The following is a 14,053-nucleotide window of genomic DNA, read 5'->3' on the forward strand; positions in this document are numbered from 1 at the left end:
TCAAAGTAGTAAGGTCAAGTTGTTAAATTGTGTTTTAGTGTTCTGTTGATCACTTTTAGACAAGTTGCTCAGAAATCTATCAATTTAGCTTATCTGGAAACATAATAGAGGCACTGATCTGATACTGCTGGAAGTGAATGAAGAAATTACATTTAACTTTATATGTGATCTCCTTGTAACTTCAGGCTATGAGTATCTAGCTCAAATAATGCAGTTTCTTCTCTCCTAACTGCAAGTGTGACAAGCAGATATGTAGCTTGTTCCAAAAGACCAAGTTTCAGCTCAGTGTTTATTCCCTCTGAGTAACAGAGAACATGTATGCAAAGGGATGAGAAGTTCTAATAATGGTTTTCTGACCAGTGCTCTGTGTTCTGCTTGATAATGGTTAATGTTGTGCCTTCTAGATAAGGCAAAAAAAGGCGTATCTGTTTTATTGTAGATAACGCTTTGTGGATAACAATTCAGAGACTGCTTCCAGAAATGAGACTGTCTCCATATGTCTGTAGCTCTTACTTTAGAGACAGAGTGTGAATTACGTTCAGCCAGTGGTATATATTGCTGATGGAGTGGTTACACATCCATATTCCACACTGACCTTATTGTGAGAGTTAAATTGTATTTTTGCAGTAGAAACTTCCAGTGCCAAGGTATAGACCCTTACAGAACGGCTGCTGGAAGAAAGATGCTGAGCAACAGAATAGAGCAGAAGCTAGGACACCCTGACCAGGGTAAGAAATTAATCGAGAGGGTTTGCGCAACACCCACTGGGATCAAACGTGAACAATGTGAGCTTTTGAAAAGGAATATGCAAGGGAAAGGCTGCTAAATACATGTAAATACATAATTGAATTTATGTTTGCTAGCACAGCATAATAGGTGTCATAAATCAGGAACTGGGGCTTAGTAACCTTTAGATATTTTTTGATATGGGTTTGTTCTTAAGTATGGCTTTCATAAGTAGTAAGGGAAGGAAAAATACAGAGCCTGGCACAGGATGAAACAGCTATAACAGCTTCAAGAAATATTGCCCTTCTGTATCCATAGAAACCTACAAAATGATCCTAAAAACAATAGGTTGATGATAGACCTCATATGGAAAAATGGATTAACAAATGCATTGCGTAGATTGTAAGCTTGGAGTACCTAATCAATAGGAAACAGGCAAGTAAAAACCTGTGATGGGAGAAAAAGGTATAATGAGAAGTGTTTCACTGATCAAGTGTGTGATTTCTCCCTTGCCATAAAGGGGTGTGCACCCTCCATTGCAGTAACTGATAAAAACTTTGCTGCTTCTTTGAGATCTTTGCCTGATTGGAAATTACTGAAGCTAAGCATTTCTCATATCATCCAGAGAGATGCCATAGCTTTGACCCGGAGCTGTTGGCACCCAGAGAGAGGAGTGGGGGAAGGAGGAACCTGAAATGAGAGCTTTGTTTCTGCTGCAGACTTAGGAGGAAGGAAAAAATGGAATTGAGAGAACATAGAGCTGAGTGTAAAATAAAACTTAAGAGAAATGCCTCACAGAGACCAACAGTAAGAATCTGAGTACCAAAATGTCTGAGATTTGCTTTAAATAGAGGAAAACAAGTAATTAAATAGGAACATTTAACCTGTGGTACTTCCTTCTGCTGGGATTAAATGTTATGTGATGCAGAGGATATATTATCACAAAGCCATTAGTGAGACTAAGCTGTTCACAGCTCTGAAGTAGACATTCAAACATTCTGTCCTGATTCATGCTAGTGCAATAAATATAATATTATTGTTGGAACAATATGGAAAGAAAACAAATGACAGCTGTGCGGAAGAGCTGACCTGATAAACTAAGCTGGGCTTCTGTCTGTTGATTAGCTGCTGTAGGTTTGCAGAATTGCCATGGAGTCCATTGTGAGATGTGAAAATACCAAGGCAGCAGCAAATTACCCTGCTAGATTGTAAGCAGAAATATACATGTAGGAATGATTAAAATCAGTGATGTTACCCGAGACAGGTTTTTTCTAGCTGATAGAACAGATAATATTGAAGCATGCAAAGAGGCTAGGTGGTACAGTTGTGAGGACATCAAAGGACTGCAGCAGTGGGTGCTGAAGTGAGTCTGGCAGGCTGTGCATTTTTGAGAGGTAGAGGTGTCTTTCATGGTTTTCACTGGAAATAATGGACCAGCAGTAACCTCTGGAACAGTACTTTCCTGTGAACTTATAATTTCTCACACTACTCTTCGGTTATGTATAATCTGCTCATTTTCTTGAACTGCGGCCTCTGTTCTCTACATGTTGAGTGTGACAGTGGTTATTTTAGTGGCACGTGCCCTTGCAGCTCAGAAATCTCTATAAAGGTGGGAACAGAAATCTCTATAAAAGTGTGAAACACTGATGTAGCACGTGGTAGATGGAGAAGTATGAAGATGTCTGAGAGCCAGCTGTGAATGCTGCTGCTCTAACTAAGAGAAGGTGCATTTTAAATTTCCCTTTCTGATGGAGGCATCTTTAATGTCTCTGATTAGTGATTAAAGGATGTTGTTCAATAAGTGTGGTGTATTTCACATTTTAGTACTGCATTTCTGAGAAAAATACATAGAATACAAGTTTCACACATCAGAGAATATTTAGTGGCATGTGGCTTTCACTTGAAAAATGCACATTTGAACGTAGCCTTTGAGTTCTGTTGTGAAACATTCTACTATATGGTGGGAAAATAGACAGTGTAGAAGCATCTTCTAATTGACTGTTTAAAAAAAAAAAACAACTTTGGATCCTGTCTTACTGGATGATTTTACAAGATTTCAGTAGACAAAAATCAGGCTTTGTTTTATAAGGTTGGTATTTTTCTCCTTCTGATTTTCCTTGTAATATTACAGGAGTATGTCTTTTGACCTGATGTGCTGATAGCTCATGTAATACTTTTGGTTTCGTAGTTGCTTTGATAGAAAGTATAAAATAAGCTATCATAGTGAGAATTTTGGAAACAAAATGGTTTTTTCCATATTTCAAAGCTCATGAAAGTTTGCAAGCTGAACCACAAAGGATGACTTCAGTGATTTTCTGCTAGAATGATTCCGTCACTGTACAAATGGCTGCTGTGATGTAAGGTTTCAATGCAACAACTGTGGGCAGTATGGTCAGAGCATGATGAAGTGAGATAGTTTCAGCCAAGTGTCCTAGTAAAGGTGTGAACTGCATATGATGTTAATATGTCTGGTTCTGATCGGGGCATTTGAGTACTGTCCCTGACTGCTATGAGACTGAAAACATGGGGCAAGAGGAGAGGGGTAAAAAAGAAGTAAGAACAGGACAGGGGGCTCTGCTTCCAATCACTATAGCAATAATTGCCAGATTTTGCTGATGAGTGGTATGTGTTATGTCGTGGATTGTTCAGTGTTGTGGATGTATCTGGTGACTATGCAGTCTGAATGATGTCATGATGCTGAAGTTGTAGAGACTGTTGGTGAAATTTCTGCTTGGCTGGATGAGCGTTCCCGTGTAACAGCACATGATGGCTACTTTTGTTTGTTAATCAGCAGCTATCCACTCTGTATGTTCTTCACTCAGAGTGCAGTTGCAATGAGTCGAATTCTGGTGTGGTTACTTTCAATCTATTGAAAGCTCTCATGGAAGCTATCAAAGCAGTAGATCTTGTTTCTTAATTATCAATATATAGTTAAAACCTTTGGCCTGTGTGAAGCTTGGGGTGCTACATATCATATCATAGAATGACCTCGGTTGAAAAGGACAACAATGATCGTTGAGTTTCAACCCCCCCTGCCACAGGCAGGGTCACCAGCCACCAGACCAGGCTGCACAGAGCCAAATCCAGCCTGGCTTTGAATGCTTCCAGGGATGGGGCATCCACAACCTCCTTGGGCAACCTGTTCCAGTGCATCACCACCCTCTGTGTGGAAAAACTTCCTCCTAATGTCTAATCTAAGCCTCCCCTATCTTAGTTTAAAACCATTCCCCCTTGACCTATGCTGTCTACCCTCATAACCAGTTGTATCTTCTCTGTTTATATGCTTTATATTAAGTACTGGAAGGCCAAAATGAGGTCTCCCCGGAGCCATCTCTTCTCCAAGCTAAACAAGCCCAGTTCCCTCAACCTTTCCTCATAGGAGAGCTGCTCCAGCCCTCTGATCATCTTAGTGCCCTCCTCTGGACCCGCTCCAAGAGCTCCACGTCCTTTCTGTATTGGGGCCCCAGGCCTGGATGCAGTACTGCAGATGGGGCCTCACAAGAGCTGAGTAGAGGGGGACAATCACCTCCCTCTCCTTGCTGGCCACCCCTTTTTTAATGCAGCCCAGAACACAGTTGGCCTTCCGGGCTGCAAGCACACACTGCTGGCTCACATCCAGCTTGTCCACCAGGATCTTCGAGTACCTTCTCTGCAGGGCTGCTCTCAATGAGTTCATCCCCCAATCTCTATCAGTATACATGGGATTGCCCTGACCTGAATGCAGCACCCTGCACTTGGCTTGTTGAACCTCATTAGGTTCACATGGGCCCATTTCTCCAGCCTCTCTAGGTCCCTCTGGATGGCTTCTCTTCCCTCCAATGTATCGACTGCACAGCTCAGCTTGGTGTCGTCTGCAAACTTACTGAGGGTGAATTAGTTTTTAATTACAGAATTAGTGCTTCTGTATTAGGGGGTTTGGAGGGCTTTCCGGCTCTGTGTAACTTAAGTGAAACATTTCTCTTCAGCAATATAGTTGATTAACGCTGGCCTTTGACTCCGTTGTATTGATGTTCTGGAGCCAAGTAAGACAACTACTGTAATCAGGGAATTGATTTATTTTATTTTATTTCATTTTTCAAGGGTTTTTTTGCATCTGTGATCTAAGAGATCATCCTCTCTAGCTGGGGGACAGCTGCTTCTGTGTGTAATACTAAAACTGCCTCTCCTGGTGTCTTGTCTAGCCGACAGCTGTACACATACGGGAGTTCCTCACTCTGCTGGCTGTGTGTCACACTGTAGTTCCTGAGAGACAAGGAAATAAAATTATCTACCAGGCCTCTTCTCCAGGTTGGTTGCTGCTTTCTTTTTTTTTGGCGGGGGAGGGAGAGGGGAAAGGATGGGATGTAAGGAGTAGATGCATGGGGATGAAAGGAAGGTCCAGAAACTTCTGAAAAGATCATTAATTTTAAAAGCAAGATGGTCCTATACGATACTAGCAGTGGATCTGGAATCCTCTGTCATTAGTGCACACTGCTTTTAATGCCTTCTATAAAACTGCTGTTAAGTCCCATTATGTTTTTGACAGGCTGAGCTTATCATCCCTTCTGCTCTTAAGAGGCCTCTCATTCTTGTCTCTTTGCAGGGTTGAAAGGCAAAGCTAAAATTTCCAGTGATTTCACTGTGTAGAGGGAAGTGGAAGTACTGATTTGTTTCTGCATGTAAAGTTATTTGGTATATTTGGCACAAGTGCAATTTATTTTTCTTTATCTAGTAGATGCTGAATCAGGACCCAGTGTGATACAGAGCAGAGTCTTGGCCGTATTTGGATATGCTTTTCACCCATTTTGTCCTTTCAGGAAGCACAGTAGTTCTGGAAGAGCTATGTAGGGCCAGTATTCAGAATAGCAGGACCCTGTTCCCCATCACAGAATCACAGAGTGGCTTGATTTGGGAGGAACTTTAAAGCCCATCCAATTCAAACCCCTTAGATGAATGTTGTAAGAATATAGGGTAACTCAGATTTGATCTTGTTTTCTGAACAGGTATTTCCCCTTTTTCATGTAGAAGAAAACTATAACTCCTCCACAATAGGGCTTAATGCTTCAGTAATTGCAGAGTGTTTTATACAGATAGAGTATGAAGTTTGTCTAGCTGATCTCACATGGCCTTTCAAGGAGTAAAATGTGAATGTGCAGAGCTACTCTAGCAGTTGTACAGACACAGAAGCTTGAATAAATGGGAAGGGGGGCGTTTTGGCACCATGTCTTGCTGAGGTGTGAGCTTTGTACTTTCCTTTTTCTGCATATCACATCAAATTTAATCTTTTATTTTGTTGGCAGATGAAGGGGCTTTAGTGAAAGGAGCAAAAAAGCTTGGCTATGTCTTCACAGGAAGGACTCCACATTCAGTTATCATTGATGCGGTAGGTACACCATGTGCCAAGCTCATGTAGAACATGTATGTTTCCTGTTTGGTTCTTCTTACTTATAAGGCCTTTAGTAATGTAGGTACAAAAGGCTTTTGATGGTTGTGAAGAGTTGTCTTAGTCTATTTTATATGCAAAGTCCTCCGTTCTTCTCTGTGGAATGGGCAGTACGGAGTTGGAAGCTTGTGTGAAATTATGGCAGTTGTGTCTGAAGAGCATTTCACTTAATCTGGGACACACAAAGTAGCACACATGCATAAGGAAGTCATAAAATCGAGGTTGAGAAAGACCATTAAAATCACCACCATGCCCACTAAACCATGTCCTTCACTGCTACATCTCCTCTTTTCTTGAAAGGCTTGTCTAGCACATTTTGTTCTGTTGTATTTGGTAGTTACTCTATTTCTGAATGTTGGATTGCTTGTATTAAAACATTTCTTTTTCTTCCAAGTTAGATAATCTTCTGAAGAAATTCTATGTAGCTTGCAATCTCTGCGTGTATGCTTGGGTGTGTAACTAGCAGATAATATTTGACATGGCAGTCTCAAACTCATGGAGCCACATTCTGACTCTAAGTTGCAGTTTGTGCTGAAGTGGCTCCAGACACGTATAGGTGCAGCTGAGATAAGAACTTCCTGTGGAATGCCTAGTAGGTGCTTACTAAGAATAATGGATATACTTTTTCTTCTCTGTGGATTCACTTTCAAGTTTTTGGTACAACTCCAAGCCAGGCACCTAAAACGTCTGGAACTTGTTTCAAACTTTTTATTTTGCAGGAAACTAAAGCTTAGATTAAGGAGAAGACCTTAGGATGAGGCATGTATGCTGGAGCTGTCTATGCTTTTATCCTCTCTGCAGAAAGCAGAGGATGCTTTTATCTCTAACAGTAATTTTTTTCTTTTTTTTTTTTTGTGAAGATGTATAAAAATAGTAAATGGAAGTGCAATGTCAAATGATCTTCATTAAACAAGACTCTACACACTTATACCAGGAGAGGGAGCTATTATCTCAGCTTATTTACACCAGGATGTATAAGCAAAAATGTTTCAACTAACTTGTATGTTAACGCATAGGTATATCATGTGATTTGTACTTAAAATAGTAAATTTCTTTGTTTTTGTAGCTGGGAAAAGAAAAAACCTTTGAAATTCTTAATGTTCTGGAATTTTCCAGGTAAGTTTTTTATAATATATTTTACTCAGGGTAGTGAAAAACATTTTAAATAAATATATATCTTGGGTAGGTAGATATATAGCTAATGCAGTAAAAAAACCTGAACCTCCCTAGTTTTTTTTTCCTGCTCCTCCATCCCCATTTTTCCAATAATGATCTAAAAGAGTTACTTAAAAATGGTGCCTAGTGGCAGCTGTTAGAATGTGAGGTTGGAGATTTCTCTGCTACCCAAGCTCTCTTTTTACTGTGAAGTTGCTGCTCTGAGAGTATTGCTCCATGCCTCACTTATATCCTGGTGTATCCTTTGTCTACTTCAAGAACATGATTTCAGATTGAGTGTTTACAGAAGTTTTGCGAATCGCTTGTGTTTTACTTTCATAGATAAAGTTGCTTACCGGAGGACTTTTCAGTGCTCATTGTAAGAAACATCTCAGCTATGAACAACTAGCTACAATTGCTTTTGATTTCTTTTCACCTTTTCCCATTCTGAATGTAGCTACTTAGGCTACATATGGAAGTATCTAAAGATGCTAGAAGAGTCCTTCAGGGTTTCTGACAAGTTGATGCTCTCCACAGACAGGAGTATCTTACAGATACTCATGCAGTGCTTTTAGAAAACGCTGTCCTAGCCCTTCCCTGTGTGTATCAACTTTCCCACGTGACCAAGTGAGGGAATCCCTATAATTACATTTCAAAAGCACATGGAAGTTCCCCAGGGCCATTAGTTTGCTGCATAAATTCTTAGCATAGTTAACTTGCTTCCAGACTTGCTTTGGAAAGCACAAAAAGACGGTTTTGTCTGATGAGACATAGTAAGAGCTTGCTATTGTGTAAATGTTTCCCAAGCTTACAAAAAGGGGTTAGATTTTCCAGAGTAACTTTTAAAGAGAAGGATTTGAGACTTCATATTCAGCTCTGTTTCTACATACTTGTAAGAAAGGAAGGAAGACACCTCTGCTCCTTGTTTCTATCTGCTTCTGAGTCCTCTTTTGGCTAAGGACAAGAATTACATGAAGTCACAAACAGCTTTGGGTTTGAAAGACCATTAAAGATCATTTAGTCCAAGCTCCTTGCCAAGGGCAGAGACATCTTTAACTAGGTCAGGTTGCTTAAAGATCCATCCAACCTGGCTTCCAATGATGCATTCAAGTATGCTTACAGATAACTTTTGAATACGAAATTACAGTTTCTTCAGAGTTCTCTTGAGAGTAGTTTATTTGTTTGCCTCTCACCCTTACAAACTGCATTTTTATTTCCAGTTTGTATTAGAAAGGAGAGGTGGATAAGTGAAATGTCGAAATGTATATATTTAAAATAATTAAGTTAAAAAAAAAATCCCTTACCTTAACTCTTAAACCTTAGACTCTTAGACTGTTTACTTTAAAAATATACATATACAAGTCTTGATGTGCAACTCTCAGAGAGTAAGGAGGCTAAAACCTAATCTGGAGTGTGACTACTTTCTGTGATATTTTTGTGTGTTCTTCATTCTTTTGAGTTAAAAATTTAAATAAAGGCCCCTGTGTCAGTAGGTATTTGTTTCAGTATGTTAGGAGTAATACACTTTCAGCCTTAATATTTCCATTTCTAGCCAGAATCCCCAAAACATTGCCTTTAAGATATAATAAAAAAGATGAGAGTAAATGACTCCTCAAGTATAGGTGTTTTGATCAAGTGCTTGCCCATGGGAACCATGGGTCTGAAGCTGGAAATGTGCAATTTAATATTTCTTCTTGCTTTCTAGGACTGTGAGGTCTTAAGTTACTACTCTTCCATCTCACATGATCCTTGATGCACTAAGCACAACTGAGAATTCACTGGCTAGAACAGGGCTTCTGCTTCATCAATATAAATAATGAAAACAAATGTTTTTCTTTCAATAGTAACAGGAAGAGGATGTCTGTGATTGTTCGAACTCCAGCAGGAAAACTACGTCTGTACTGCAAAGGAGCTGTGAGTAATTATACCACTTCAGTGGAGAGCTAATGCTACCAGTTATTGTTTCAACAGCTGTGACTGATGCTGGCACTTCATGTCTCATACATAATACCAGTTGGCTTTTTGTTTAGGACCAAGTGATTTAGGAGGTCTGTAATTCCTTCTTTGACTTCTTTTGCAGGCAAGTTGTTAGGCTATTTACTATCCAAGTGGAATCCTGAAACTTACAGGAACAGTACCCTCAACTTAAGCAAAAGCTGGATTTCATCCAGCATACAGCAGGAATTCAGGAGCTAGGCAAAATGCTGCTGTCTAAAGCTGTAATACTAACTTTTGCTTTCAAGTGATTGGCTCTTGATCTGGCTCTCTCACATCTCTGCACCTGCTGTTATTTGTCATCATGACTTGCACAAGTTATGTTTCTGTCTTCACTGATGGTCAATAACTTAACAAAATACAAAGGCTGTAAAAACAGCATTGTCTGCAGCCATAGTGTTCTGATTTCAATAGAAAATCATGGAGGTGACTTTTTGCAACAGGGAAAACTATTTCTAATTTCTGGTAAGGATCTGGTTTGCTTGACATATAGTCTTGGATGCACAGCTCTGCTTCAGTTTAACTCCTGTGATATGGTAAAGATGATGCTAGCTTCAAGCTAAAGTGGTGGGAATGAATTAAGCCTGCTTTTGCTACGTGATACTTTAAAGTTGTGTGCTTAGTAACTCCTCATTGATTTGCACCTGTTTGTGTTCAATCTCTGCTATTACTGTGCCTCTGTTAACAGTTTCTTGTAGATTGGCAGTGAAAAGGATGGAAAACAGGAGTAAGAAACTTCTTGCTGTCTTTGATTTGAGCAGAATCAGATGTCTGATGTGCTAATTACTACAACCCTTTTGCTCCAATATGGTGTTTCATTTTGTTTGTTCTGCTGCATCCACTGCTCATCTACTGTTTCTATTCTGCACGAAACGTGCCAGGTTCTGATGGAAACATCCTATCCTGACGCTTAGCTCATAAATTTCCTGTTTTATATGATTATTTAGTGATGGATGTAGGCCTACATGCCTAGCTTGCTTTAGAGTATGTATTTAAGGACATTTAGGGTTTGCATATTTTACTTAACATAGCAACTCAATCTGGTAATCACATGATAAAACCCAGAGACAAGACAGATGATGATGCTGCATTTTGATTACTTCTGTTATTCATATACATCAGTATTTCAATTGCCATTTGAGTTAGTGTTAAAGAAGGAGCTGTGGAAGGAAGGTTTTTATACCTTTTGTTTTTAAACATCAATGGAAATCTTTTCGAGAAAGGATTGCAAGAAGACTACAATGAGTACTAAATAAGACAACATACTTACATACTCTGAAAACTTGCTTAGTTTTCAGAAAGTGCATTTGCTTAATTCAGACAGGAGTGTTCTGTAATGGTTGAGAGGGGATTACATGATGGAAAAGTTCTATTATTTAAGTGGGTAGAGGCAGTGTGTACTTCTGTGCACACTGTTATGTGTAGTGGGTGCGCTATGATCTCTGCTACTGGGCACAGCTCAGATGATTATTCAAACCAGTGTCTCTGAGATCTGAATGCATTACATTAAATTTATTAGTCTTGGGTTCTGTTGTAAGCAAGTCCAGTCAGGTAATTTCACTTGATTTGGTACATACACACATACAAACTTTGTGTGTAGACTTACTACACTGTAATGAATTTACTTTTAATAGGACAATGTAATTTTTGAGAGGCTTTCAAAAGATTCCCAGTATATGGAGCAAACACTGTGCCATCTTGAGTACTTCGCCACAGAAGGTAAGAGAAGCAGCATATCAAAAGAATTCAATTTATTAGATTATTTCTTGCATTACCTGAGCTTTCTTGTGCCAAATAAGATAGCTGTATATTCAAAATTGGTATGTAGCAGCAGATTAGCAACTTTTAAGATAACTGTACCTAAGGAAATTTGTGCCCTACTCTGCTTCTGTGCAATTTCAGTACAGAAATGGAATGTGGAAGGAGTTGGAGCTCTGTATTTGTGATTAAATGAAGGGACATTTATTATATTTTCCAATTTAATTGGAGTAACTGGTATTTTTACCACTGTAAAAAGTCGGATGACAGTCTCTGGCTTTATGAAGGAAACTTAATAACATGAATATAGTGAGATGCCTGGAGGACACCAGATGATCTGAGATGGTCTCAAGACTTTTGACTGATGTAACACCTCTGTTCACAGGGAAGTGCTTGGCTTTGTACCCTTTTCTGCGGTAGGATAAAATGTTGGCATTAACTCTAGATTACAGTACTGAAAATTAGAGAGAAGCTTGTACACATTAGGCCCTCTTGATTTGCACCAGCAGTAGTAACCTGTATGAGCCAGACTCTTGTTTAGTATTTGTGGAAACAAATGCATTAAGAAATGTACAGGAAATCAGAGTTTACCAATTTGCAGTAAGAACTGTTGACTCTAGTACGAGGGTTAGAATTTAGTGTTCATTAGATCATTTTGCAGATACTCAGTCACTGAGTACACTAAAATTGTACTGTATTCTGTTTTGTAGGTCTGAGGACTTTGTGCATCGCTTATGCTGATCTGTCAGAAAACTCTTACAGAGAGTGGCTGAATGTCTATAATGAAGCCAGTATACTTTTGAAAGACAGAACTCAGAAGTTGGAAGAATGCTATGAGATCATTGAGAAGGTAAGACATTTTTTTGAGGGTCGAATGCAAATTGCTTTTGCATGCAGTTTGGGCTTTATACAGTATAACAAATAGTTCTTTTCAGTTTCAGAAGATTGGAATTGTATTCTTAATTGAAAACCTGTGTAAAGTTAATCTAACTTGATAGCGAAATTGATACAGTCAGCTTGTAGCATCAAGTTCCTACTTGTTAATATGTGAAGAAAAGCTGCTTCTTTTTTGTAGTCAGTCAGAGCTGAGGTTTTCTGAAGGATGTTTCAGACACTACAGGCATTACCATGTGCTCAGTGTGGCCTGTAGCTCAAAAACTGCTCCTTTTATGTGAATTGTTGAACTAATAATTATGGAAGTTTAAAGCAGATATGATAGAAAGTTTTAACTAATGGCACGTCTGCTGAAATGTTAAGATGTCAACACTAGGGGCCAGTGTTTGATATTTACTGGTCTTTTATCTGCTGTCTGAAATGCAGGTAGTCAGTTCACCTACACTTGTTCGTGCTCTTTCCCTCTTGTCTTGGGACTTTTACTGATTTTTGTTTAGTGGTTTATTTTAAACAATTGTTATTAACTTTATTAATATTGCTATATTAACAGTGCAATTCAAATTCCAGAGGCCTCTTCATTGGTTATTCAAGTTATTTGGGCAGAATAAGGGAGAAGACTGAGACTAGGATGGGAGCCAGCTTTAACTCAGTAAGAGAAATGCTCCAGCATCTCATGAAGTGGTAGCTGAAGATTAGGTCTTGCTTTTCAAAATGTCTGAAGTGTCATTTTTTTGTTGGCTGGTCAGTAACAGTGTTGTTATCTAAGCATTGATTTTGAAGGTTTATGTAGCTTTTTGCCTTCCTGCACTTTGCTTTCATATTTTACTGATTTCACAAGTGAAAAATTGTCGTGGGTGATCAACCCGTTAACATGGGGTTGATTCTTTAACTTGATGATGTTTTCGTAATCCTTAAAACATTTTTTGCCATCTACCTTCTGCCTCCTTTCATAATTTAACATCTTGAAAAATGGGCAGCCACGAGTAGGTTTTTTGATTTGGAGTTTTGAACTTTGTAGCGCCATGTTGGAAGGAAAACAGTGACTATATTCCTTTCATGTTAGTTTACTTTCTGGTTGGGGAGTGAGCAAGGAATTGCAATGGAAACTTTTTCTCAGAGTTTGTGTTTCCCTGGTTAATTCTCTAGTATAAGGAATTTTATTTTTTTTCTAGATAATAAGCTGAGATTTAGTATAAAATAACTGTTTTAACATGCCAACTTTGCATTTAAAGGGTTTAAATAAGAGTGGAACTTTAAGTCTGACTGAGGTCATTGGATTGTAATACAGGTGTGTGTGTGGGGACAAACTTCAGCTGTCTTTTTGGATATCTATAAATTGGCTGAGAGGGCTTCAACAGATGCAATAGTAATTCCTTGCTCAGGCAGTTTGACCATTCCCAGCACTGTGGTTGAATGTGTAATCATTTAACAGATAAATTTGGGAACATAAGACTAGTTGCATTTACATACTTGCTCTGTATTTGTTATGTTCAAATGTTGCTTGTATTAATAGGGCGAATGTTTTACCAAAAGTCAAAAGGGTTTCAAAGAAAATGGCTTTTGGAAGTTCATACTACTGCCTTTACGTACTGAACATCTCTTAACAAAACTTTTTTGTTGTCAAGGCTTACATTAATTAATGTCTGGTTACATGCCTGGATAGCAGCTTCCCCTTCAGTTATTTATACATGCATAGATAAATACAAGCAAGAACTGCTGTAATGTTCTCTTCATCTATTTTTGCTAATTTTAAAAAAATAGTCCTTGTGAACATGAGAAGTTGTTACACTCTCTGCTCAGTTCCTGAAATGGGGCATATAACTAAACTCAATTTATACCCATTTATTTTAAATTGAACATTTTTGCATGTCTAAGCAATCATTAAAAATACTTCTAACATTAAAATTGGGTAACTGGATTATGCCTTTTGACAAGGTATATTTCTTTGGTATTTCTGTCAGTCTGACTTTTTTTCCTGTAATGTTGCCAAATCTCTTCAAGCAATCACTCTACAATTGCTTATGAATATGGCTTATTCTGTAGTATTAAGTGGTTGTGTGAGACATTCTTTTCTGGCACACATCTGTATTAGACTGCAGATAC

At 38.7% G+C, this 14,053-nt stretch overlaps 1 protein-coding gene across 1 annotated transcript in view; it reads left to right on the forward strand.

Annotated features, from left to right (window-relative positions):
* ATP8A2 (ATPase phospholipid transporting 8A2) overlaps window positions 1-14,053 on the forward strand; it is a 108,175-nt gene that overhangs the window by 63,815 nt on the left and 30,307 nt on the right. Inside the window, exons 19-24 of the mRNA XM_031552093.1 lie at window positions 4,908-5,013; window positions 6,006-6,088; window positions 7,215-7,264; window positions 9,148-9,217; window positions 10,933-11,017; window positions 11,767-11,906. Coding sequence (XP_031407953.1) covers window positions 4,908-5,013; window positions 6,006-6,088; window positions 7,215-7,264; window positions 9,148-9,217; window positions 10,933-11,017; window positions 11,767-11,906 — 534 coding nt within the window. The remainder of the gene's footprint in view (window positions 1-4,907; window positions 5,014-6,005; window positions 6,089-7,214; window positions 7,265-9,147; window positions 9,218-10,932; window positions 11,018-11,766; window positions 11,907-14,053) is intronic.

The sequence above is a fragment of the Meleagris gallopavo genome, chromosome 1 (assembly GCF_000146605.3).
Source record: "Meleagris gallopavo isolate NT-WF06-2002-E0010 breed Aviagen turkey brand Nicholas breeding stock chromosome 1, Turkey_5.1, whole genome shotgun sequence".
Classification (NCBI taxonomy): domain Eukaryota; kingdom Metazoa; phylum Chordata; class Aves; order Galliformes; family Phasianidae; genus Meleagris; species Meleagris gallopavo.